The sequence below is a fragment of the Notamacropus eugenii genome, chromosome 5 (assembly GCF_028372415.1).
Source record: "Notamacropus eugenii isolate mMacEug1 chromosome 5, mMacEug1.pri_v2, whole genome shotgun sequence".
NCBI lineage: Eukaryota > Metazoa > Chordata > Mammalia > Diprotodontia > Macropodidae > Notamacropus > Notamacropus eugenii.
In genome coordinates, this window is record NC_092876.1 from 22,838,210 (window position 1) to 22,864,149 (window position 25,940).

Consider the following 25,940-nt stretch of genomic DNA (forward strand, 5'->3'; position numbering starts at 1 on the left):
AAACTGCTTTTTGCACACAATCATCACCCATATCCATTCTGTCTTCAGATGTCACCACCCTAATTTAGACCTCTATTACCATTCATCATGGTTATAGAAACCTCCTTTCTGGTCTCTGTGTCTTTAGTCTTTCTCAGTTCCAGTATTCTATACACACAATGCCTCCTTCAAATAAGCTATTTATCTTTTGTATGGAGGGTATGAGCAAGATTTAAAATATACCTAAGGAGGAACTCTAAAATATGTCATCAAAGAGTTGTATGCTAGGAAGAGAAGATGAGTTGGTGAAGTGACAGGAACTAGAGATGACAAATGGACAGTTGGAGTGATTAATCAATCATACCTCAGAAGAATGCACAGAAGGTCTCCATCATGGCAAGCAGATGCCTTTTGGTGAACTTTCAGTAGGACATGGACCAGATTGCCTGAGGATGGGTAGATCTGCGTAGGCCATCATCTGCACCATTGAAGGAAATTGCCAAATGGAAGGGATCATATGGAGTGTCCTTTGTACTTGGCAATGGGAAGAGAGGATAGGTGTCTCCATCCCACAATTATAGGAAACATCTTTTACATAGCTTAGGTTTGAGTCATATAATATCTAAGATTGACCTAAAGCAAATTCACAGATGCTTCCTTGAAAAGATATTCAATGCATATCAAGCATATGACAGGTATTTATTTCTTCCATGGCAAAAGAAATGCTTAAAACACAAAGGAGTGATAAACATATAATGTCAAATGTTTAACTCAGAAAATAGTCACCCATTATTTCTATTACATTTTCACAGAAAATAGTAAATACTGAAATTCATAGAAGAAAATACCACAAAACTCTTAAACAGATACAGAAAACACACATGAATCTCAAAAGATTCATAGAAGCCCATAAAAAATTATAGAAGCTTATTTTACCAATTGCCTACATGATATTTGTAGTTTGATAGTGGTTTCTCAGGGTTTTAAGTATTTTTACACAGTTATCCAAGAAGGCCAATAATGAAAGTGTTCATCTACTCATTCTTTGGAGGAGGAAACAGGTTGATAGAGGTGAAGAGGTTTTCAAGGAAAAATAGATCTTCATATTGCCATTTATCAATGTGGCCATAAGATGTTCCCATAGGTTCCCTCCTGTATAAGATTATTACTTGGATTAGGCAGTCTCCAAAGTCTTATTAATAAGTCTCATGCACCACCCCCCAAATCCCACCCTGTGACCTTTTAGACCTTGAACATAGGATGTTAGGAAGACCCAGATCCACTAGTCCAGTCATCTGTCCATAGGGCATCCTAGAAAAATGGATGACAAAGCTCTGACTAAAAGGGGAGAATGAAAGACAAATCTTTGGGACATGAGTATCATATTACCTCCTATGACTTGCTTTAGCTAAAAGCAAGATTGAAATCTCTCCCCCTAATTTTTACAAACTTTGATCTTGGGACAAGTTTCCTAATAGATAAAGGGAATTCTTCGGTTTGTCCATGATCATAATTGAAACTAACCTTCAGGAAAGAAAATCAGTCATCAACCCTTCCTCCCCAGAATTATCAATAGCACAGATGAGACCTCCTCAACTAATTACTATTTTGCAGTAATAGCTACAGAACTACAAAATCCTCACTTTACAATTTACTCTGAGGTGTGACTTTTCTGGTGTTAAGATAAATTTGAAGCAATTTGAGCTTTTTCCCACATTTATTATGTTTATATGATCTCTCTCAGATATGAATGATGTCATGCATGACAAGCTAGGATTTCTTACGTGAAAGACCATCTTCATCTATGCCCGGCCCAAGCGCATGGAAATATGGACCTGAGCAAATTGCTGTCTGTCATTTATACAGTGCTCACACCCATGTGTAACCCAATTATCTACTGCCTGAGGAATAAAGAGGTCCAAGGTGCTCTTCAAAAAACACTTTACAAAATTAAGATCAGTCAGAGCTCTGTCAGCTAGATTTATAGCTAAGAATTATATCCCCTTAGTCTGTTCAAGTAACCACCTTCTTCCTCCATGATTTTCCTGTCCTGCTCTTAACAGTCATCCAGGCTCAGGACATTTTTGGTATGTTGGATGTATCTATCTCTCTTGCTTCCCACATCCAGTCATTTGCTGATCCTTCTCAGTTACTTGACCCTTAAAATGATCCATGAGCTCACTGAACCAGAAAGAACTCTAGATGTGAAGTCAAAATATCTGTCTACTAGTTCCAGTTCTACCACATCTTGGGTAAGTCACTTATCTTTTGGCAGTCTCCATGTCCTCATTTACAAAATGAGGAGGTAAAACTAGAAGATCTTCCAGCTCTATAGTTGTGGTCCTATGAATTCCTGAATACATTGATTTCCCTTCCCTGAACAAATTATATCTGTTCCATGCTCTCTTTCTGTCATATTCTTGTCCATACATCTTTTTTTTGTTTTTAAATGCTTCACTCCAGCTCTGTCAAACTCAAATGGAAATGGATCTCTACGGACCACATATTTCCTTTGAAAACCACAAATTAATATGATCTATGTTTTATTGTATTTTATTTCTTTTGTTAAACATTTCTCAATTGCTTGTGACTGTAGCTCAGAAGTTTTGCAGCTATTTGTGGACAGTGTAGAATGCAAGTTTGACCCCTGTGTTCTATTTCTACTGTGTTCTCAGTGTCCTCAAAACCAAGGTGTTAAACCTCATTCTAAGACTTTTATTATTATTTCGAAATGTGAGAGATTTTCAGGCTGTTGTACCTCACTCTACGTGAGGTGCCTTACCTTCTTGGCATTGGTATTTAAACTGCTTTTTGCACACAATCATCACCCATATCCATTCTGTCTTCAGATGTCACCACCCTAATTTAGACCTCTATTACCATTCATCATGGTTATAGAAACCTCCTTTCTGGTCTCTGTGTCTTTAGTCTTTCTCAGTTCCAGTATTCTATACACACAATGCCTCCTTCTTGATTATACTAAAACAGAAACAGCAAGACATCTTATTTTACTTGCCATTACACCATCACACCATGGAAAGAATCCAATTCTGGATTCAAATCCAACTGAATTGAAAATCTGCCTCTACCACTTATTGCAAGAGAAATGTTAGAGAAGTCCTATATACTCTTGAGGCTTTGAGCTGTAAAATGAGGGGGCTTAAATGAGAAACCCTAGAAGGAATCTTTCAGCTCCAATTCTCTGGTCCTAGAAAACTCCATTTTCTGCCTCTTAGCAACTGGATGCTCTAACCAATGAATCCATATCCCTACAGTTATCATTTAATAGATTATGTCCTCCAGTGTGAAAAGAAGGTACAAGACTGGGCCAATCTTAGTGCAGCTTTGACAATGAGAACTGATAGCACATGAGGACCCCTGTGAAGCAAAATGTTTTACAATACAGGTATCACCATTTGAGAATGTAAATGTAGAAAACCTAGAGTTGTTATAGCTTTGTCTTTTTCCATTACTACCTAATCCATTTCCCTTTAAATATGTAAAAGTGAAAAACTGATAAATATAGAACTGAAGAAGTTCAATATAATTTGGCTCTGTTTCCCTTGTTTAAACCACTAAAATCTCTTTGCTTGTGTGACTTTCACTTGGCATTTTTTTCTTTATTAAGGTAATATTTGAATGTGCAAAGTACTTTTAGTGTTAGAAATCATTACCCTCAAACCAAATTGTGAGGCAGACAGAGAAAGTTGAATTACTTTTTCCAGAGTCCTATAGCCAGTAATCTGAAAGCCACAGTTGTGGGTCTTTCTCAAGCCTTATGTTGTCAATTAGTATGGGGCCCTTTTGGAGCCAATATTATTTGATTATACGATAAGCATCCTTTAACATAAATTGGTTAATTCTACTATGGAGAATTTCATATGAAGGAGGAAGATGTATTCAAATGTATCAACTTTTCAACTTCTCTCATATCATACTCTTAGTAGGTAGAAACAAAATTTGAAACATACGGAAGAATGAAAAATCAAGTAAAATTACATATACACAATATAGACATATGTACACATACATGGTAATATTGTATATATGTATGTGAATTTACACATATGTATGTATATGGAGCTATATACATGCATTTATTACTCCTAATATTTGTATGTATTCATGTATGTATGTATATACATTCATATATCTATATATAGCATATATCTCAACTTTTCCTTCATATTTTAGGTTAGTCCTTGGGCTCGGTTAGGAAAATTCTGGTGAATATTCTAAATTTCAACCAAATAATCATCATCATTTATATTTTTATAACATAGTAAGGTCTACAGTCTCCCTTTTGCTCCACAATGCCATGAGATAAAGCCCACTGAAATAGAGTCAGAGGACGCAGCTTCAAATCCTACCTTTGTCCTTTGTAAAGTGTTTTGAGAAGCCTTAACTCTTCAAGGTCCTTTCCCCTCCTCTATAAAATGAGAATTTGGAAGTAGCTGATCCCTAAGATTCCTTGTGTCTCTAAATCTACAAGTTTATATGTCTACATTATCATTGTATATGGGGGGCAGGAGGAAGGACGTTCAGTAATGGGTAAATGACATTCAAAGAAGGTAAAGAAGAGTCAAAATTCAAACACAGACTCCAAGCCTGACATTCTTTACAAGCAAAATTGAACCCCTCAAACACGATGGTGGAATGGGGAAAGTGCTGGAACTAGGAGACCAGAGCTCCATAGATAACTAGTTAGATGTGTTATCTTAGGGAACAATCCACACTTAACAAGCATTAATTAAACATCTCTGGTGTTCCAGTCATTGTGTTAAGAACTTGGAAGAGGGCTAAGAACACAATTAGACAGGAATAGGATAGGGAAGAATGGATAGCATAAGTACTAGCAAGGACTGACAGAATTGGGGGATCAGGACAGCAAGTAGTTAATTGTGGAACCTGAGTGACTCACACTTACTCTAACTTGTAACTCCATTCTGGAGCTAACTCAGTTCCCTTTCTATTGAATTATGGGTCTAGTTCAAATTCTATCATGTGAGAATAATTTATTCAGTTGTAGGAACTGGGAGAAATCTTTATTGCATTCATTGAACTCAGTCCTGTGTGTACAGGAAGCTAGACCTAGCTTAGAGGCGCTGAACTAAGGACCTCAACTATACTGACCCAAAACCTAGCCAGATCTAAAGATTGATGCAGGGAGTTTTCTCCCAAGGAACCCATGTCTTTGGGTCCATTGCCAGTCGTCTTGACTTATGACTTGCCACTGGGTTCAGGTGACTCTGGAGAAGAGAGTGAAACTGATTGATGATTTTGCACAGACCTGCCTTACTTAAATTTAATCTAGTCATAAATTAGGACATCACCTTCAGGATGCCATTGGTTTGAGAACAAAACATCAACAACAACAACGTCTTAGACTCTCTTAGCTCCCTGGACCATGTAGCTAGAAGAATACACATTCTTTCTAGAAAAGAAAATTCTAGCACATCCCCTATGCCAGCCACATAGTACTTTCCCATTCTATGCAATTTTTCTAAGATTACTGACCGTGACTAGGAAATTAAATTTTTCTTCTCATAAGTCAAATAAATACTCCTAATTAAACCCTGGATCCTAATTATTAACTTTGTTTCCTATCCAATCTCAGAATAAGCAATGGAAAAAAAAGGTTTTGGCAACCATTGATTTGCCAACCCCCAAGGATTTCACAGTAGCCTGAGTCTAGAAACTCATGCTTAAGGTTCCCTGTCCATTTGCTTGTTGGATGTGGAAACTGTGACATGCCAGCAACCTGTTGTAGTGAAAAGATCACTCAGTGCCTTCAAGTCAATAGGCCTGTGTTGGAGCTCCAGTGTTATTTCCTAGCTGTGTGATATCAGTAATGTGACCTAACATATGTAGACCTCAGTTTCCTCACTTGTAAATAAGAAGACTGAACTAGATGACTTATTCTGTGATCTTGCGATCAGCCCATCATGTCTCCTATGACTTTACTTTTCTGAGTCTCTGTTGCTTTTTTGGTAAAAAAAAAAATGAAACTTAACCATCTCTAAAAGCCCTTCCAGCTCTGGCATCCTAGAGTCTATGATCTTACAGATCCTGCCCATCCCTTATTTCTAAAAACTGTGTATGCAAGGGGGAAGACTGGTACCAATTCCTCCAGGTTCAGAGTTAATGGGGAGACTGGAGATCATGGCCCTGATCTCCACCTGAACCTTTTGACCTGGGAGCTCTTTGGGCATCTCCTCCTCTTCAATTTTTGAGGTTCTACAACCTGGTTGTATAGTCAGGCTGCTACTATCCACTCACTTGGTGACTCTGATGGGAAGAATCTTGATAAATGCTCCAGGAGAGACAAAGGAGACTCAGGCTTAACTCAGTGACTGACCATATGCAGGTAAGAGAGTCTTAGGTATAAGGATTGGGAAGTACAGTTAAAAGAGTTCTGAACTTGGAGCTAGGTGATCTGATGGCAAATCTAATACATGCCACTAATTTCAGGACATGGAAAAGTTAGTCTGAATATAATTTATCTACTGACTAGACTTGGGGGGAGAGGGAGAGGGCACAGAAAAAGACTGAAGTGGCAAGCCTAGGGGAAAGGTAATGTTGCAAAGAATATGGGTTAACTGGAAGTGTAGGTAAGTTTAGGGAGGATGATAATAATGAGATGGTGTTGCCTCTGAATTGCTGATGGACATGAGCAACCAGGCAGTTAGTTTCAGCAGACAACTTCAAAATCCCAACTAAAGCATTACAAACCTTTTTTGAAGGGGGTGGGTGGTCATGGATCTATGATTACATAAATGTAAAGAATTCTTCACGTGTTGGAAGCACTTTCACTAATCTAAATTGACAAATCATCTGGGCCTTTCTTGAGGTGAAGTGACTATTCCTGGGTTGATGTGAATCAGCGTGTTTGAAGCTAAGTCATTCTAACTGCCAGTCCAGCCCTCTGTCTTTTAACAAAATTGGGTAATTGGGGCTGGATAGAAAGAGTTAAGACTAACCTAAAAAGAATTATATAAGCTCAGAATTGGAAGAGAGTTCAATAATATTCTAAAGTGAACAGAAAGACCCATTACAAAATAGTCAACGTATGGTTATTCCACATTTGATTTAAGAACTTCAGAGATGGAGAATCACTCCAAAGTGATCAAACGGGGCTATGTTGCCCAAAGAGAAATTACAGAAATAGATGAGAAATTTTCTCACACCTATATTTAAGGAGCATCAAGAAGAAAAGGAACCCATGAAAATGATTGAGAAAGAATAAGTTAAGAGGTAGATAGAAAACCAGGAGAGATCAGTGTCATGAAAGACACAGGAAGAGACAGTATCCAGGAGAATGGGAGAGTTGATGCTATTGGAAGAAGACAAAAACTAAAATTCTTTCTCCAGGTTTGTGGAATAAGCTCATTAATGACTTTGAAAGGGGTGGGAAGAATTCTCTGTGGAAACCATGGTGATGTCTAGGTGTGATGACTTTCTTGGGTCTTTATGTCCTTTCAGTGAGAGAATAGGACTAACCTGAAGAAAGTAAAATCTACAAGGCTCAAGGGACAACCTAGGCAACTGAACCTTGCAGGACTGATCACAGGACACTCTATGGATGAGGTGAGTCTCAGAAAGAAGCTGGGAAGGAAGAGGTGGCTGAGCTTATATGCATATATCTACATATATACATACATGCACATATACATATATACACACATACATATATAAGCATATATATCTGTTTATATATGTATATGTGTGTATGTGTATATCCATATGTATGTGAATATATGTATGTGTGTATGTGTGTGTATAATTTTTTCAAGGAGCTTAGAAACCCCTAATGACCCTGCAGTGAAAACCTCCCAAAAGGAAGGATCATTTGCATTGTAATCAGATTTTCTTGTCTCTTAACTTCCTCTTTTCATCCTATCCTATTTGCCCATTTTCTTTCCAATGTCCCCAAGATCTTTTGTCATTGTTTTTCAACAAACACAAATTAAATACCTGATCCCATTGTGTTCTAGGCATGATATTGGAACAACACTTCTTAGAACCCTCATGTCCCTCATCATTCTTTGGTTAATTAGCCTAAAGGAGAAAGCACTTTATGGCTATAAAGAGACAGGAGATCAATCCAAAAATAGTGGGTGCTGGCCCTAGCGGTATAGGAACAGAATTTAGATGACCATGTCTTTTAGAGGTGTTTTCTGCGAGGCTCTAGACCAAATGACTTCTGAGATCCCTGCGAACAGCAAGATTTGAGACATCTATTTTCCCCTTTTTTCACTCAAGACAAATTTATTTTTTTGCTTAGCAAAGCAAAAACACACATGTGCATATGCACATACAAATACATAAGCCAATAATAGCTAACAGGAAAAAAAATATAGTCTTAATGTAAGTAAAGGTTAATTTGGCTAGATTGGATCAAGCTGTTTTTTTAAATAAATTATTTCATCTTACACTTAAATACAAAATGAGAAAAAGAAAAAAATTGCAACATATACAGCAGCCCATAGAAGAGAGTTCAATATAAAAAAATAAATTTACATTTCAAGAAAACATTTATCATAAATATTACACATAGTTTTCAAAATTTCCCAGCTTTGCTTTGCTTGCTTGTTAGTTTTCTCTTCTTCTCTGCCATGCATTTTTTACTTTATTTTTTCATTCCCTGCCTCCCCACCATAAAGAAGGCTGCAATTAAGTGTGAATATATATATATATATATATATATATATATATATACACCATACATATACACACACACATAGATATCTACAAATAATGATGTATATACACATATACATTCATACACATGTATGTAAGATCAGATTCTGCTTATTTCTTCCCAACATCTGGTTCTCTGAAGGTGGACATCTTCCTCCATAAAATCTAGGTCTTTCCATGTTTTTCTAAAACAACCAGCTCATCATTTTCTACACTACAACAATATTACATTCTGGGTTCAAACGACATCTTCCTTTACAGAATCTTTAAGGTTAATTTCGGCATTCTTAATAGTCAGAATGACATAAATGCTCAAAGTTGTTCTTAAAATGACATGGCTGTTACTGTATACAGTGTTTTCTTGGTTCTGTTCATTTCTCTCTATTATTTTGTGGAGGTCTCCCCATGCTTTTCTAAAGTCATTGAGCTCATCATTTCTTATAGCGGAGTAATATTCCATCATGAAAATACATCACAATTTGTTTAACCATTCCCAAATTGACAGGAATCCCCATAATTTCCCATTCTTTGACACCACAAAGAGAGCTGCTATAAATATTTTACTTAAAACATATAGGTTCTTTTCCATTTCCCCTAATCCTCTTTGGAAACAGACCTAATAGTGATATTGCTAGGTCAAAGGATATAGGCAGTTTAATAACTTTTGGGGCATAATTTCAAATCTCTCTCCAGTCAGACTGATTTTAATGAAAACCATTTCATAACACCAGTCCTTGCCTCAATTCTGACTGGGGAATTCCAGTCAACAAAAGGAGAAATATTTTAGTATTTTCAGAGCTGACCTCAGAGTCAAGATAACCTGGGTGTATATCCCACTTCTAACACTTATGTCCTGTGTCATTCAGGTCTGTTCACTTAACCTTAGTGCTCTAGACAGTTCTCCAAAACCATAAGTTGTAGAGGAAGTGTTACTCTCATTGAAATTTGATAGGGAGAAATATAAAGTCAGACCTGTGTTCAAAACATTAATTGTCCTGATGTAAGATAGGAAAAATATGGTATTTTATGTAAAAAAACAAAAACTGTAGAATTTTCATGGGCTTCAAGCTAAACAACGATCATAGATTCAGCCCTGAGATATGGCAAATGGACAAAGCTAAGATGCCCAACCAACCTTTGACTGTGTGACAAAAATATATGAGTCAGGACTGGGGAGTGCTTTGGAGTATTATGCTTAATTCTGGTCCCATACTTTGTGAAGGGCATTGAAAAGCTGAATGGCTTCCACAGTAGAACTTGTAGGATGGTGTCTGACTACAAAATCAGGTTATATGAGATGGGATCAGAATGCACTGGGGATGTTTAATGTATCCCCAGAAAGTAGCATAGCACCTGACATGTAGTAGGTAATTAATCAGTGGTTATTGATTGACTGAAGATGAGCAGACTAAGAAGACACAGGATTGTTCATTTCAAGGATAGTCATATGGCAGAGACAATAGACTTTCCCTTCATATCCCCAAAGGATTGGCCTGGTATCAAGAAGTAGTAGTGGGAGTGAGAGAGTAGAATTGCTATCCCTGCAAACTTCCTCTCAATTAGAGCTCTTTAAAAATGGAAAGTTTTACTTTTAGGTAATGTCCGCTTCTCCTTTGCTTCCCCCATCATTCAATATCCAAATAAAAGAGGAAACAACACCTTAAACACAAAACAGGACTTAATTAGAAGACTGAAGATCTGGGTTTGAATCTTTACTTTGCCACTTATGTGATTTGGGGCAAGTTATTCCACTGTTCTAGGTCTCAATTTCTATCTGTAACATGAAAATTTAGATTAGATCACATCTAAAGTCCCTTCCAGTTCAGAATCTATCATTCTATGATCTCATAATCCTACAAACTCTGGATAGCCATTAACTAGGGATTTCTCAGAGGGAATTCTTACTCAGGTATATAAATTCGGAGGTTCCTTACCATCCTGAAATTCTATGACCTTATAAAAAAACTGGATTACTTGCAAAATAAAAGAATCAGAGTATCTTGTGAAACCATTGTCAAAAGCTGAAATCTACTCTTCAATAGGTTCAACAAATAGTCATTCACCCTCTTATTTAACACTTCTAATGATGGGGAGCTTTCTCCTTAAGTAGATTATTATACTTTATTTACTGATGAAATTTTTTTCCATATACACAGCTGAAACTTATTTTTCTACAAACCCATCTATTGATACTATGATACTACCTCTGTTTTCCATAACTGAATGTAACTCATGATAATAATCATAATAGTATCTGACATTGATATAATGCTTTAGGTCTTGCAAAGCATTTAGCAAATATTACTCAATTTTATTCTCATAACATGGGAGGTAGGTGCTACAATTATCCCCATTTTATAGGTGAAGAAACTAAGATCAATTTTAAGTGACTTGCTCTGGTTCACAGGACTAGTATGTTTCTGAGGTAGGATTTGAACTCATGTCTTCCTAATACCACATTTAGTACTCTTACTCCTGTGCCACCCAGCTGTCTGATCCTCTTCTGTGCTGTAGCTCTTCAGATATTTGAAGAGAGCCATCATACCTGGCACCAACCCACCCCAAGTCTCTTCTCTGGGTTAACTATCACCAGTTCCTTCAAATACCTGCCATCTGAGACCACAAGAGGAGAGTCCAAAGATGAGGAATGTCTTGACCACAGACTACCAAAGGTCTATAACTGCTCCCATTTTGGTCACCTTCCTGTGAGTTCATTCAGTCGTCTTATAGTGCCATAAGGGTGTAAATTATCATTATCATCTAATAGTTACCATCTAATAATAATAGCAATAGTATTATCATATAATAGTAAAAATAATGTGTTTATTATTACTTAAGAGGGAGTATTGTATGAAAGTATTGCATTATACTTATAATACAACATATATTTTGTATAAAATACAATTATGCAATACAAATACAATGTATTATATAAAAATATGGTATGATAGTACGTAATATATAAAATATTAATGTTGAACATAATATATTGATGTAATAACATAAAGGACACAACTCAGATTCTTGAGACTTTGATTTCCATTTTGTCTTCAATACTTCAAAATTACAAAACTCTGGCCAATTTTAAGCTTCAATTTTCCTCCCAGTAAAATGGAAATAATTGTATCTACACTCCCCACTCTGCAAGGACGTTATAAATAAAATGTTCTGTCAGACTAAAAGTGCTATAGAAATACAGCTGTGGCTAGTTTTGTAGCATCCAGAATACATCTTTTTTCCCCTACTTAATAAGTTCCAGTGACTCCCTGTTGCTGCTCACTTCCAATATAACCTTCCATTAAGTATGAAAAGCTCTTCCCTAGCTGGCCACAATTGTCTTTCAAGTCTTCTTACTCTACCCCACATACTCTGCAGTTCAGCCACATTTTTGGACTTCCCATTCATCTCACACAATGGTCCATCTCCCAAGTCTATGCCATTAAACTGCTTGTCTGTCATGTCTGGGATTCACTACTTCCTCATCTCTGACTCTTTAAAGCCCTGGCTTTTATCAGGATTTAACTCAAATGCTATTTTTGGCAAAAGACATCCCCCTTCCCAATCTTCCTTGCATACAAATAATGCCTTCCCCTCTGTATGTATTTTGAATGTTATAGTTTATGGACATGTGATCTCTCCATTACAATGTGGTCACCTTGAGGACAGGGCCAGATTTTTGCTTTTTTTTTTCTACTGTCAAAATTTCGTATGGTCCTTGATGCATAGAAAACACTTCAAAATCCTGTTAGGTTGATTAATCACTGCCTAATCTTCCTCCAAATTAGACCACGTAGTATTGTGACAATATTTAATACCATAAAGACTTTTCTCTTTCTCCCTAGCCTGACAGACATTGGGATGAGGTCAACATGACCAGAGTCCAGGAGTTCATCCTGCTGGGTTTGTCGACGAGGCCAGGCCTACGTGGTGTCCTCTTTGCTGTGTTCCTGACCCTCTATTTGCTGACTCTCTTGGAGAACATGATCATCATTCTGCTCATCTGGAGCCACACAGAGCTCCACAAGCCCATGTACTTCTTCCTAGGAAACCTGAGCTGCCTGGAGATGTGTTATGTCTCAGTCACAGTGCCCACCCTGCTTCTTGGGCTCTGGTCAGGGCCTTGCCATGTCCCCTTCACATCTTGCATGACTCAGCTCTTCTTCTTCATTACACTTATCTGTGTTGAGTGCACACTCCTGGCCTCCATGGCCTATGACCGCTATGTGGCCATCTGTCGTCCTCTCCTCTATCCAATACTCATGAGACCCCAGGTCTGCCTTATGCTGGCCATGGCCTCATGGATGGGGAGCCTTAGTGTCTCTGTAATCAAGACAGGCTGCATTGCTGGGCTTTCTTATTGTGGCCCCAATGTCCTCAATCACTTCTTTTGTGATATCTCCCCTCTACTCAATCTCTCTTGTACTCATGTAGCACTAACTGAACTCGTTGACTTCATATCAGCCATTGTCATCTTCTATGGTTCCTTGATGGTTGCCCTGGTCTCTTACATGGCCATTGGGGCAGCTGTGGTACGTATGCCCTCAGCTGCTGCCAGACTCAAGGCCTTCTCTACCTGTGCTTCTCACCTCATTGTAGTGGGTATCTTCTATTCAGCTGCCATCTTCATCTATGCCCGACCCAAGCGCATGGAAAACATGGACCTCAGCAAATTGCTGTCTGTTATCTACACAGTGTTCACACCCATGTGTAACCCAATCATCTACTGCCTGAGGAATAAGGAGGTTCAAGGTGCTTTTCACAGGACCCTTTATAAAATTAGGAGCTCTGCTGGCTAGAGGTATAGCTAAGAATTTCATCCCTTTAGTCTGCTCCAGTAGCCATCCTCCTCCTTTCTGACTTTCTTATCCTGTTTTTATAATCATCCAGGCTCGGGGCATCTTTGGCATGTTGGATGCCCCTATCTCTCTTGCTTCCCTCATCTAGTCATTTGCTGATCCTTCTCAGTTACTTGACCCTAAAAATGAGCTATGATCTCACTGCAGCAGAAAGAATCTAGATGTGAAGTCAAAAGATCTATCTGCCAGGCCTAGTTCTGCAGCATCTGCATGACCTTGCGCAAATCACTTATCCTTTGGGGGCCTCTGCGTCCTCTTTTATAAAATGAGAAGGTAAAACTAGAAGACCATCCAGTTCTATAGCTGTGATCCTATGACTTCTTGAAGATATAGATTCCCTCTCCCTACACAAATTAGTACTGTTCCATGCTCTCTTTCTATCATATTCTTGTCCATGTGTCTTTTTGTCTTTAAAAGCCCTACTCCAGCAGTGTCAAACTGAAATAGAAATGGATCTGTACAGAACACATATTTACTTAGAAAACCACAAATTAATATGATCTATGGTGTATTGTATTTTATTTCTTGTGTTAAACGTTTTCCAATTACTTCTGCCTGTGACTCAAGGGTTTTGCAGCTGCTGGTGGCCAGTGTGGACTGCAAGTTTGACCCCTATGTTCTACTCCTACTGTGAATCCAGTGTCCTCAATACCAAGGTGTTAAGCTATTTTGAAATGCGAGTAATTTTCAGGCTGTTGCATCTCACTCTATGTGACTGACTTATCTTCTTAACAATTGTATTTAAACCACTTTTTGCACACAATAATCACCTATATACATTCTGTCTACAGTTGTCACCATCCTAATTTAGACTTTTATTGCCTTTCATCTTGAATATTATATAAGCCCCTTTCTGTGTTTTTAGTTCTTCTCAGCTTCAGTACTCTATACATACAGTGCCTCCTACAAATAATCTATTTGTCTTTTGTATGGAGGGTGTGAGGAAGATTTAAAATATACCTAAGAAGGAACTATTACTTGTCATCAAGGTGTTGTATGATGGGTAGAGAAGATGAGTTGGTGAAGTGACAGGACCTAGAGATGACAAATGGAGAGCTGGAGTGATCAATCATATCTCAGAAGAATGCACAGAAGGTTTCCATCATGGCAAACAGATCCCTTTTGGTGAACTTTCAGTAGGACATAGGCCAAATTGACAGAAGATCTGCACCATTGAAGGAAATTACCAAGTGGATAAAATCACATTGAATGTCCTTTATATTTGGAAATGGGCAGAGGATGGGTATTTGTCACATTTAGAAATTAAGCTCCATGGATTCAGCACTGTATATGTCTTTGGACATGGATGATAACACAGGAATCACTTGTGATGTGGAGGAGAAACACAAGGGAGTGAAGTGAGAGCCACTGATGTTACTTAAGCAATATCTTAAAAAAAAATAAACATATACCACTTATTAACTACCTATTATGTGCAAAAAACTGTATTAGGAGAGGACATTGTAAATTACCAAAACCACAGTTTCAATTGTAAGGGATCTCTACCATGCACAAAAGCAGTAATCTATCTATAGCTCACAATCATAACTACACCATATAACATTAGCTAATTGTTATCTAATATAATCTATTGGTTTCAAAGGAAAATAGAAATGAGATAAAATCAGAAGTGCAGGACACCTCTTGTTGACCTTCTTGGCCATCACACAAGATCCCATCCACCTTGGTCCTCCACCTCTTCACCACCCTCTGTCCCTCTAATTGAAAAGTGGAGCCATCAACTCTAACCCTCCATTTAAAGGGAGAGCTCAGCTCAGAACATTTCATTTCTTACCTGGATGCACAACTTCGAAATTTATTTTACTTTTCCACCATGACACCACTGCCCCTTGTCAGCTTCTTGTTATGTGTTGTCTTCTCCCATTTGATTGCAAGCTCCTTGAGGGCAAGGACTGTTTTTGTTCTTTTTTTTTTTTTTGGTGGAGGTACCCGTATGTCCAGTGCTTTGCACAGTACCTGGCACACTGGATCCACTTAATAAATGTTGGTTCATTGATTGAGCAGAGATCAGGGTATTCAAGGACTGAGAAGGACAAAAGCATGTATGTGCTCCTCTGGAAGAACAGCTGATGTGGCAAGAAGAGTATTTGTTGGGATTGGAAGCTCAATTCCGTGTGGACAGTCTCGGGTGGGTAAAGGTGGGAGCTTCTATATCTTAGAGTTCTCACGAGACCCCCCCCCCCAGGAAACGGCAGGGAATCGAGGTGAACCGAGCTATCTCGAGTAATTCCGCCTCTTCCCGTGAGAAACGTGATGGGAGAGAGATCTCCCCGCCCTCGAGATTGTCCCAGATCTGGGCACACTATTGTTATCTAACAGCACGGTATTCAGATGCAAACTGTGCGGCTGAAGGTTAAGTAGGATTGAGGAAGCCTGAAAGCTCTTTCAGCACGTGAGGAGCCAAGAGGACAGTAGGCTCCGCTTTTCTTCTTTCCTCTCTCCCCTCCCCCTCTCTCCCCGCTTGTACTTCTACTTCCAATCCCTTAAGATCTTAGCCTCCTTAGGAAATCTCCCCCTCTTCCTCCTAAGGAAGACTGCTCCTGCACTTGTAACCGAGACCCTGAAATAAAGCTCAACCCTTGTTCGACTCTGGAACGTCCTTTCTCTCATATGAGCATCTGGTTTTGGCCAACCGAAGACCTCGGAGGTGAGGTAAGAAGACTCGGGTAGCCCACACAGGCCTCTAGGCCTGGCAAGTATTTCTCTTGATTTCTTTTCTCCAGGATGTTTAGTGTCAAGGAAGAAAGAAGGTGAGCTGTGTAGGAGGGGTGAGGGAAATAGCTCGGTGGTACAGTGGATAGGGTGCTAGATGTGGAGCCAGAAAGACCCGTAAGTCTGCATCTGGATCCATAATTCTACATCAGAAACTTATTAGCCATGTGATCCTGAGCAAGTCATTTTATCTCTGTCTGTCTCAGTTTCCTGATCTATAAAAATTAGGGTAATAATAACACCTACCTCACAGGGTTGTTGTGAGGATCAAAAGAGATTGATAATATACGTAAAGTGCTTAAAAATGTTCGCTATTATACAGAAAGCAACTCTGTTTTTGAAATAAACAAGATTCTTCTATTAGATATTTGGAAATGCCTGTTTTATTTAGTATTTGTGAAGTTCTGAATAAAATAAGCAATTAATTGGTTAAATAGAGAACAAATAGTGAGTGTTATTTGGTATGGTGAAACCACTTAGCTGAAGGTGGACACGGAATTTATATGGTTGAGAAGATATAGTCTTGAAAGCAAAAGGCAACTCTCATGCTCATGAGGTTGGGGGGAAAGTCTACTACACCTCTGTTGTCATTATGATGTGTAGCATGATATTCAAAAATAATACTTTCATAAGGTCTTACATCCACTTGAGACCACACTTTTACCTACTTTGAAGATGATGATAAAGAACATGCTGTATAAGCCATCTATACTGACAGTCTCTCTCCTTCTTCTTCCCCCTCTCCACCTTCTTCTCTCTCTCTCTCTCTCTCTCTCTCTCTCTCTCTCTCTCTCTCTCTCTCTCTCTCTCTCTCTCCCTCCCTCCCTCCCTCCCTCCCTCCCTCCCTCCCTCCCTCTCTCTCTCTCTCTCTCTCTCCTCTCTTTCTCCCTTCCTCTCTGCAAGTCCTTCCACCTCTCCCTGTCCTTTTCCCCCTGTCCCACATTCCCATTCGTGGATTTGCCTTTCTTTTATGAAGAATCATAGTAGGCAGCTACTAGATAGATAACATCACCAATAGGGGAGGGTTTGGGGCTGACTTTTCATATGTTTTATAAGGGCATTCTTTCTATTTTAATTTTTCCAGTGGAGAAGTGGGATGGAGAGAAACTAAATGCTGTTAATTGAAAAGTAATAAAATTTATAAAGAGATATACTCTATGACTAAAACACCTTGAAGGTATGGCTTTATGTACACATTCTTTATAAGGCATTGAGGAATTTGAGTGATTAAGACATAATAATAGCTGCCATTTTTATGGGCTTGAAGGATTTGGAGGGAAGGACTTCACACATATTTTCACAACATTTGGAAGTAGTTACTGTGAGTATTAATGCTCCCATTGTAGTGATTTATTTCTGCATTACTATTTTACCAGTAGAGAGCTAGGGGAAGGTTCCTAATAAAAATAAAAATATTTCATATTTATGTATGATTTGGGATTTGCAAAGTGGTTGGGGCTATATGAGGTATTCAGCAGGACTAGCACCACTGGGTGAGCCTTTTTCAGGGCTGCTCATCCACCTTTGGTATCCACTTTTCACACAAGTCAAACTCTGTGCCTCCAAGAAGCTGTAGCACGTGCAGCAGTCATATTCCAGTAAAACCATCTTGGAGGATGGGCTAAACCAGGCTGAGGACAACCAAGGGGTCTCAAACCCTTCTGTGAGTTAGGGGGTGTCTACCCCAAGCAAGAGAATAATTTACTCCAAGGGCCCTAAAGATTACTGAAACAGCTACTGTGAAGTGGTTAGAGCTTACTCAGACATTGAAGATTCCAAGGTCATTCACTGCATCCCTGGTCATTGACAGTTGTCCTGACTTTTATCTTGCCAGTGAACGTCAATGGCTCTGGAAGATAGAATGAGGCTGATGACACAGTTTTGTTTAGCTCTGCCTCACTTAAATACATGAGTCAAGATATTACCCTTCAATGTCATTGGTTTTCTTCAAAAAAGGACAAAAAACAACTATTGGTGGCTCTAAGAAGCTGTAGCAGGCACAGTGGCTACAACCTGTAAAACTGTCCCAGGAGACAGGATAACCAGGATGAGTCACCTGACAGGCTTCAAACCGTAAGTTAGGGCGATGTCTGTCCCAAGCATTTGAAGACTTCCCCTGGAAAAATGGGGGAATGATTTCTTCCCATGGCCACGAAGAAGCTGAAGCAGATGCTGTGGAGTGTGTAGAGCTTGGTAAGACATCGAAGACACCATGATCCTCCGTTTCCTCCAAGACCATCATCAGTCTTCCAGATGTTTGTGTTGCCACTAGACTTTAATCACTCTGAAAGAGAGAATAAGGCTGATGACTTTGTCTAACTCTGCCTCACTTAATTCACAGGTAAGTCAAGACATCACCCCATGAACTACAAACAATAAAGTGATTTATCTTCATTATCTCATTCTCAAAAAATGTTATAAATTGAGCCAAAATATCATTTACACTTTTTTTACCTATGCAATAAATATTATATCTATATCTATATTATATCTATATATATTATATCTATAAAAAGTAAAATTCATATGTTTTGAAAATGGTGATTTGTTCAGCTGGATGACTAAGTGGATAACTGGACCAGGAATCAGGGAGACAGGATTTCAAAGCTGTCCTCAGGCCAGACACTAGCTGTGTCACCATGGGCAAGTCACTTAACCTGTTGGCTTCAACCAACTGCAAAATGGGGGTAATAGTACCTCCAACTATCTCACAAGATTGTGAGGATCAAATGAGAAAATATTTGTCAAGCAGTTAGCAGAGTACTTGGCAAATAGTAGACATTTAAGAAATGCTAATTCCCTTCACTCATACTGGGTGATTTTCTAAGATCAATTACAACTCTAATGATCTTTTTTTTCAATTGAGATATTCTCTGAGTTTTTTTTAAACATAATTATCTGTCACCTTCAGTCTTGTGCTGTCCTCAATTCTAATTTCATCTGTAATCATTCTAAGAATCGTTATTCTTTTCCCCTTTGATAACATTTTTTTGCATTTTATCCCCCCAAGATGTTCTAGCTATATTCAGTTCTTACTTTTATTCATCTCATGGTTTTTTAAGTGGGGAGTGAATTTCACTCTTGTTTTAAAAAATTGTAATGTATTTATTATCTAGTTAAATATGTTTCTCTGGGTACCTCAGCTAGTTTCTGATTTTACCTCTAATGTTCAGTGGATGTTTCTGAATTGTGCACAGAGTAGTCATTAAAGAAAGGCATGCTGAATTAATAATTTAAATATTTTATTTAATTTTCGGATGCTTTATGAGGTATACCTTCATTTTCTTATGATGTCTAAAGTCCTCGGGCACTTTCATACAGATAGAGGCCAGACTCTGGACTTAAGTGAGGTAGAGTCAATTCTGGGGCAGAAAGAGGAGTCACACTTTTCTCATACACTCTAGCTCAATATGCCTCTCACCCACAATTATAGGAAATACCTTTTACATAGCTTAGGTTTGGCTCATGTAGCATTTAAGGTTGACCCAAAGCAAATTCACAGGATGCTTTCTTGGAAAGATATTCAATGCATAGGAAGTATAGCACAGCTATTTATTTCTTCAATGGCAAAAAGAAATGCTTAAAACACAAAGGAGTCATAAGCACATACTGACAAATATTTAACTCAGAAAAAGTAACCCATTACTCCATTATATTTTCACAGAAGGTAGTAAATACTGAAATTGACAAATTACAGGGGGACAGTCCCCTTTCGTAAGTACAGATACAGAGACTCAGAAGAAAAAAGCAAATCAACTAATTGTCCTCTTAGAAGTTTGATCTCATAAAACAGTCTGGGGAGGAACATCATCTGATGCAATTTTCTGGTCTGGATGCTTGTTGAAGCTGTCTTCAGCATAGCATCTCAGCATCTTCTTCCCCTTTACCTTCTTGTAGAAATCCATATGTCCACTCTCCTACAAAACTGACCTGAATACAATTTTAGATTACAATTTCTAAGCTTTATACTCTTATCACTCTTACAAAATCAAAATTGGAAATTTGGTCAATTGTCATGTTTAAGAAATTCACATTAGAATCCAACTTTTACATTTTACATTAATTCACTATTCATTTCCTTGATCAGGAGGATGAGAATTCACTAAGCAGTTAATAACAGGCTCCAGTACATACATAAATACAATAAGTAATCATTTTTAACACAGTACATATCATGTCATAAAACAATTCCAACTTCTGGTCATGTGATGCTTTTTTTAAAGCATTTACAATATAGACCACAAACCATTCTTCTTTTTACATTAACTAATTGAGACAAAAATAATAAATATGTATACTAATCTCACAGGCCCTTGACCTGATTGTCTCCATACTATTGCTATGAATTAAAGGACCCTAGCTTATTGGTGTTAGTCTGAAATCCTAAGCCAACTAGCTTAATTTAGACAACCTCATATGTTTCCCTATCAACACTCTATTATTTAATAAATCTGGTGTTGTGCTTACCAAATTTTTGATTATAGGAAACTGCAACTAAGAGTAGGGATATTTCAGGGAAACAACATCTCCTTAACTTCATGTCAATTCCAGGCAGAAATAGATTGTCAATTGGCATTTAGCCAGGCTTAAAGTTTGACAGATGTCAGTGGAGAAATTGAGTCAGGAGAATCCTACCTCAACTCAGGTGGAACAGCCATTCTCCCAACCTTTCCATGAGATCACCTTTTTGCAGTTCATACCAGCATCTCGCAGGCTCACTGGCATCACAAATCAGTGGCCCAGATGGCCTTTACCACTATTCACACTTGGAGTTAGACTCAAAAGACCAGTCAGTTAATAAATAGTTCCATAAAATCTTAAAATAGCAAGCTCCAATAATCAGTTTCAGATATGAGTATAATTTCACATTAGTTAAAGAACATCTTTTGATGCAAGTCTTAAGTAACTTGCATGCCTTTCTATACATGTTGCAGCTCCTAATTAAATAACAATCATCATAAATTATTTCTGTAATAGATTTTCATCTGTTTCCCAAGCTTCTCTATTCCTTCTAACCATGCTCAGTCTAAAAGAATGAGCTACACATAGGATGAGTTCAAATACTAACTTCAACTGATGTTCATGAAATGAATTCAAATTAAAAAAAGAGAATCATTTCACTTTTCCATCAATGCAAAATATTACCAGAGGTTACCTGCCTCTAAGAAACTTAAACTGAAATTCTTTTCCCCAAACTGCAGATGTCTCTGATGTAGTCTCAGTAATTAACTCAGTCAATTGTTTTAATGTCAATTGCTTTCACATCATTTTGTAACATGTAAAGACCTTATTCCAAGTAGGGACCTTTGTCCCTTGCCCAAAAAGAGTTTTAGTTGCATTTGTCTAAAAGGGTCCTAGAAAACCTCACCTTGAAAGCTCCTTGGATTTCCCCACTTGATCTGGCTCTCCTGAGGCCTATAAGCTTTTACCTATCACTATGCACTATCAATACAATTCTCCAGATTACTGGCCACTCCCATAAACACCATCCCTGGAATCCCCAGACCATGTGGGGTCACCCCTGAACTTCTTCCTTAGTCCCTCTTGTAAATAAGATAGTCCTGTCTCCATAAAAGTGTTCACTTTATACAATCTGATTACATTAGCATTACAAATGCTCAGATTCCCTAAAAGTCTATCCAAAATTGAGAAACCTTAACAAACTTTGACTTTCTTTGGCTAAAAGAAGGCTTGGGTTGAATTCATATGAGCAGGACACAGAATGTTGCTATTTTGGGGTCCCAAGCACCCCTAAATTCAACACTTCCATACCATTACAGTTAACTTTAAATCCCAGTCTTATTCTATGGAACAATGATTCATATCTCACAGTTATACATTGGTTTCCTTTCCTTTATCTAATTATTCCCATGACATTCAGAAAGAATGTTCTATTTAGGGATTTTGTATTTTGCAAGACTGCACCAGAGTACCCATTTACCCAAATAACTGAAAACAGCAAGATTCCACTACTTGCATTGTGCTTACATCTTAAACTATCTTCTTTGATTACAGAAACATGCTATAAAGATAAAAAGGCAAGGACCTAATTATACATCATCTCCACCTTATAGTCAGATTCAGAAAGTCAAGTGGGAAAACATTCCTTTTTAGAGGACCACAACGAGGAACCTGAACCAGAAGGATTCCATGCCACACTGAGGACACTATTGTCCCCTGAGAAAAACTTCTGCCTATAACAGTCACATTCCTCTCTGAGCATTAGAACACAATTATTAATGGTCCCAGAGGCTTTGCATCAGATGGTAGGTTTCACTAATCAAAAATATTACCAGGACTTACATCTTAGATCTTAAATTTGTCCTAAAACCCAATCACTAGAGATCATTTATCACCAAAATAAATTCGTTGTTTAGGAACTCCATATACAAACAGTTTACACTTCACATAGAGATTACAACTTTAACAAAGTGAGGTGCCATGCCACTTGGGTGAAGGTTTCAGGCTTTTCCAGCCCTAGAAGCCCAGGATGGGGCTGACATCCCTCCTTTCCTTCAACAATAGGAAAGAATTATTATCTTTTCTCTAAGCAGCTCTGAGTTCAGATTAGATCTTAGAAGTCCTTCTGTATTAATTGCTGGACTTCAAAAGGAAAGAGAGATGAGGCCGGGAGACTTTTTTGTCTTAAAATTATCACAGAACTTCCTGGTGCCATAAAACTCCTGGTCTCCTTTATCTTGCACTTTATTGTTCAATCCCCATAAAACTTTATGTAACAAATTGACTCATAAATACATATTTGGTAGACCTCCCCAAAAATCATACAAAAGATCTTACTATGCATTTCTTCATACCACAAATATTTTCCTCTTACAAACAGTTTACAATTTATCACACACCCTCTTGAACCTAACTGATAAAAATTACAAGAAAAGATGTAAAACCAAGACTTTTGCACATTTACTGTTTCCTTTCACAAACATACTTTTGTAAATGCTTGATTTATAGCTAAAACAATTTTAGTTAAAACTTCCTTCTTAATAGCAAAAATAAACTTTTTAACATACTTAATACATCCTTAGATGGAACAGACTTGAAAAATCATGCCAATATATGTATAAAGAAATACATATTTTTTCAAGAATTCTCATTTTGTTAAAAGGAATTCTGCAACAAAAAAATTTTTACATGGAATTCATAGCCCATTCATCACTTTCTTTAACAATGCAACTTTTAATACAACATATAGATAAATTATCTTTTCAACCATATGTCTCATTTCATATTTAAAACTTAAAGCAACTCATTATCCATTCAAGTCAATGTATTTCTACATCACCTTGCACAGAAGTTCATCTCCTCAACAACACGTGTACACACTCTATCACCATGATAATCATTTAATGTAACTTTCTTGATTGCAGAATTTTGCTATAAAATAAAAAGAGGGACAATGTATATTCTAGTACCATAAAGTCTTAAATAACAAATAAAAATTGACTTGGTATCCTTTCAGATAGAGTCATTTCAGATTTGATTGAACCATTAATTACCAAATCAAGCTACCTTATCTTTCTGTCTTCTTAAAACGCTTCTTCACACCCTCACCACTTACTGAACCCATCTGAAACTGACCCATCCAGCAAACTTTCTTATCTGCCTTTCGTATTTTCTATCAAACCTTTGTTTATCTTTCCAAGTCTCTCAATCCTATTACTCAGATTTTTCAGCCTTCCTCCACATCTTTACCCTAACTGTCTGCATTGGGATTCTGTTACAACTTAAACAAACCAAAGAAGTTAAATCCACCGTTATATTGCAAATATTAGTATTATCACTGCTTATTTATAATCAAATATAAATTTCAAATAATTACATTTCTATTATGTTCTTTTAAAACCCCAATCTACATATAACAAAATTCACATTTAAAAATTGTAATAATTACATTACAGTAATGTTGCATCAACATATACCCATCTTTTTGTCAAGCACTTTACAATCATAAATGTCAAATAACAACATCTTTTTCTGTTGAATCCTGATAGAAACAGCACTCTCAAATGCTGCCTGTTATTCCTTAAGGACAGATTTTGACTTTAATCATATCAAATCTGGATTTATAATCACTAATGATAATTATTTTAGCCCTCCTTTTTTTCTTAAGTCAAATATTCTTACTACTTAAAAGAAAACATTATCCATCAAATAAAGAATTTTCTTAAGCTTTCCAGTTTCCCTTGCATCCTCCTTTGGGAGTTTCAGGCTATATACTAGGAAAAGCAAATAAACTTCTACAAAGAGCTCGAAATCACACTGTTCTCCTCAGGTTAGCTTAAAATATGCCAGCATTCTGAGATGAGGCTTTGGATCCAGGCAGACACTTAAGTATGCTGACAGGGCATTGCAAGAGAGAGTTAATGCCTCTAAAAGAAATCACTGAAATTCTAAAGTGAAATTGAAATTTTAAACACATTGCCTGGTATCAGATATATTTGCTTAATTTAAACATAAAGTATAGATTTTAGCTTTGAGATCTCATTAAATCAAAGCTCATTTTCAATCTAGGATGCCTGTATTTTACTCTGCTAATTTCCATTACAAAAAGAGATTCTTCTTTAGGTGAGGGAGGGAATGGTCTACCCCTCCTCAGTCTGAGGGGGAAAGATGTTCCTAGTTTCTACACCAAAAAAAAAAATTTGAATCAAATTAAATAAAGAGTTTACCAACCCCAGAAAAAAGGCCAAAATAATTTAGTTTAACACTGACAAAATGTGACTTCCAAGCATGAACTTGGAGAGCTTAATAGCTAATAGTAATAGTTACAAATCACAGCAAACAATTATTAAATTTTAAAATCTGATAACCTTCCATAACATTGTCTATTCATTTCCCAATCAGGCTAAACATTTTCTGAAGTAGGGTGGTGGTGAGGAAGGGAGTATAAAGTCTGAGCACATGGATACTCTGCTATCCTACCCAAATCCCTCTTTCTTTTAAATTACAAATGAACTAAATACTCACCATTTCTTCTATTGTTCCTTGAAGAAAAGAAACCTTAGATGTTAAGAGGCTAACAATTTAACTCAACAAGAGAGCAACATTTTTTTAAGTTGAATACTATGCAGAGAGCAAAAATATTTCTTTTCACATTCAAAAACTTGGCCAGGGTTTAGAATGCACAAAGATTTTTAACAACTTTTAAAAAGTTTTCAAACTCAAGATGGTAGAGTAGAAGGACAAACCTCCTTTAGCTGTCCCCTCATAGCTCATAAAATACCTGTAAAAATAACTCTAAACAAATTGTAGAGCAGCAGAAACTACAAAATGACAGAGTGAAAGAGATTTCCAGCCCAAGACAACCTGGAAGGTCGACAGGAAAGGACTATTACATTGGGTTAGGAGTGGAGCACAGCACGGACAGGACTGCAACAGGCTTCAGGGCACAGAATCATGGGTAACAGCTGCGGTTCCCAGATGGCAACTCAGAAACGCCAAAGACAGCTTCCAAGGGCAGTAAGAAAGCTCCTTTACCTGGGTGAGAGGGGAGTGCTGTCTGGCCCCAGCCCTGGCCACAGGGTGACAGCAGCCACTGCAGCACCAGTTTCCACTTTTGGAGCCCTCAGCCTAAAGACCCTGGGAGATTTGAGTCTCAGTTCTGAATGGTGGTCCTGGGATGAAGAAAAGTGTTGGTGTGGTGGAACTGGTGGT

At 37.7% G+C, this 25,940-nt stretch overlaps 1 protein-coding gene across 1 annotated transcript; it reads left to right on the forward strand.

The window, feature by feature from the left end:
- Positions 1-12,548: 12,548 nt before the first annotated feature.
- On the forward strand, positions 12,549-13,475 carry LOC140507409 (olfactory receptor 6Z7-like). Its single transcript, XM_072615505.1, has one exon. The coding sequence runs from the start codon at positions 12,549-12,551 to the stop codon at positions 13,473-13,475; it is 927 nt and encodes a 308-aa protein (XP_072471606.1).
- The last annotated feature ends 12,465 nt before the right edge of the window (positions 13,476-25,940 follow it).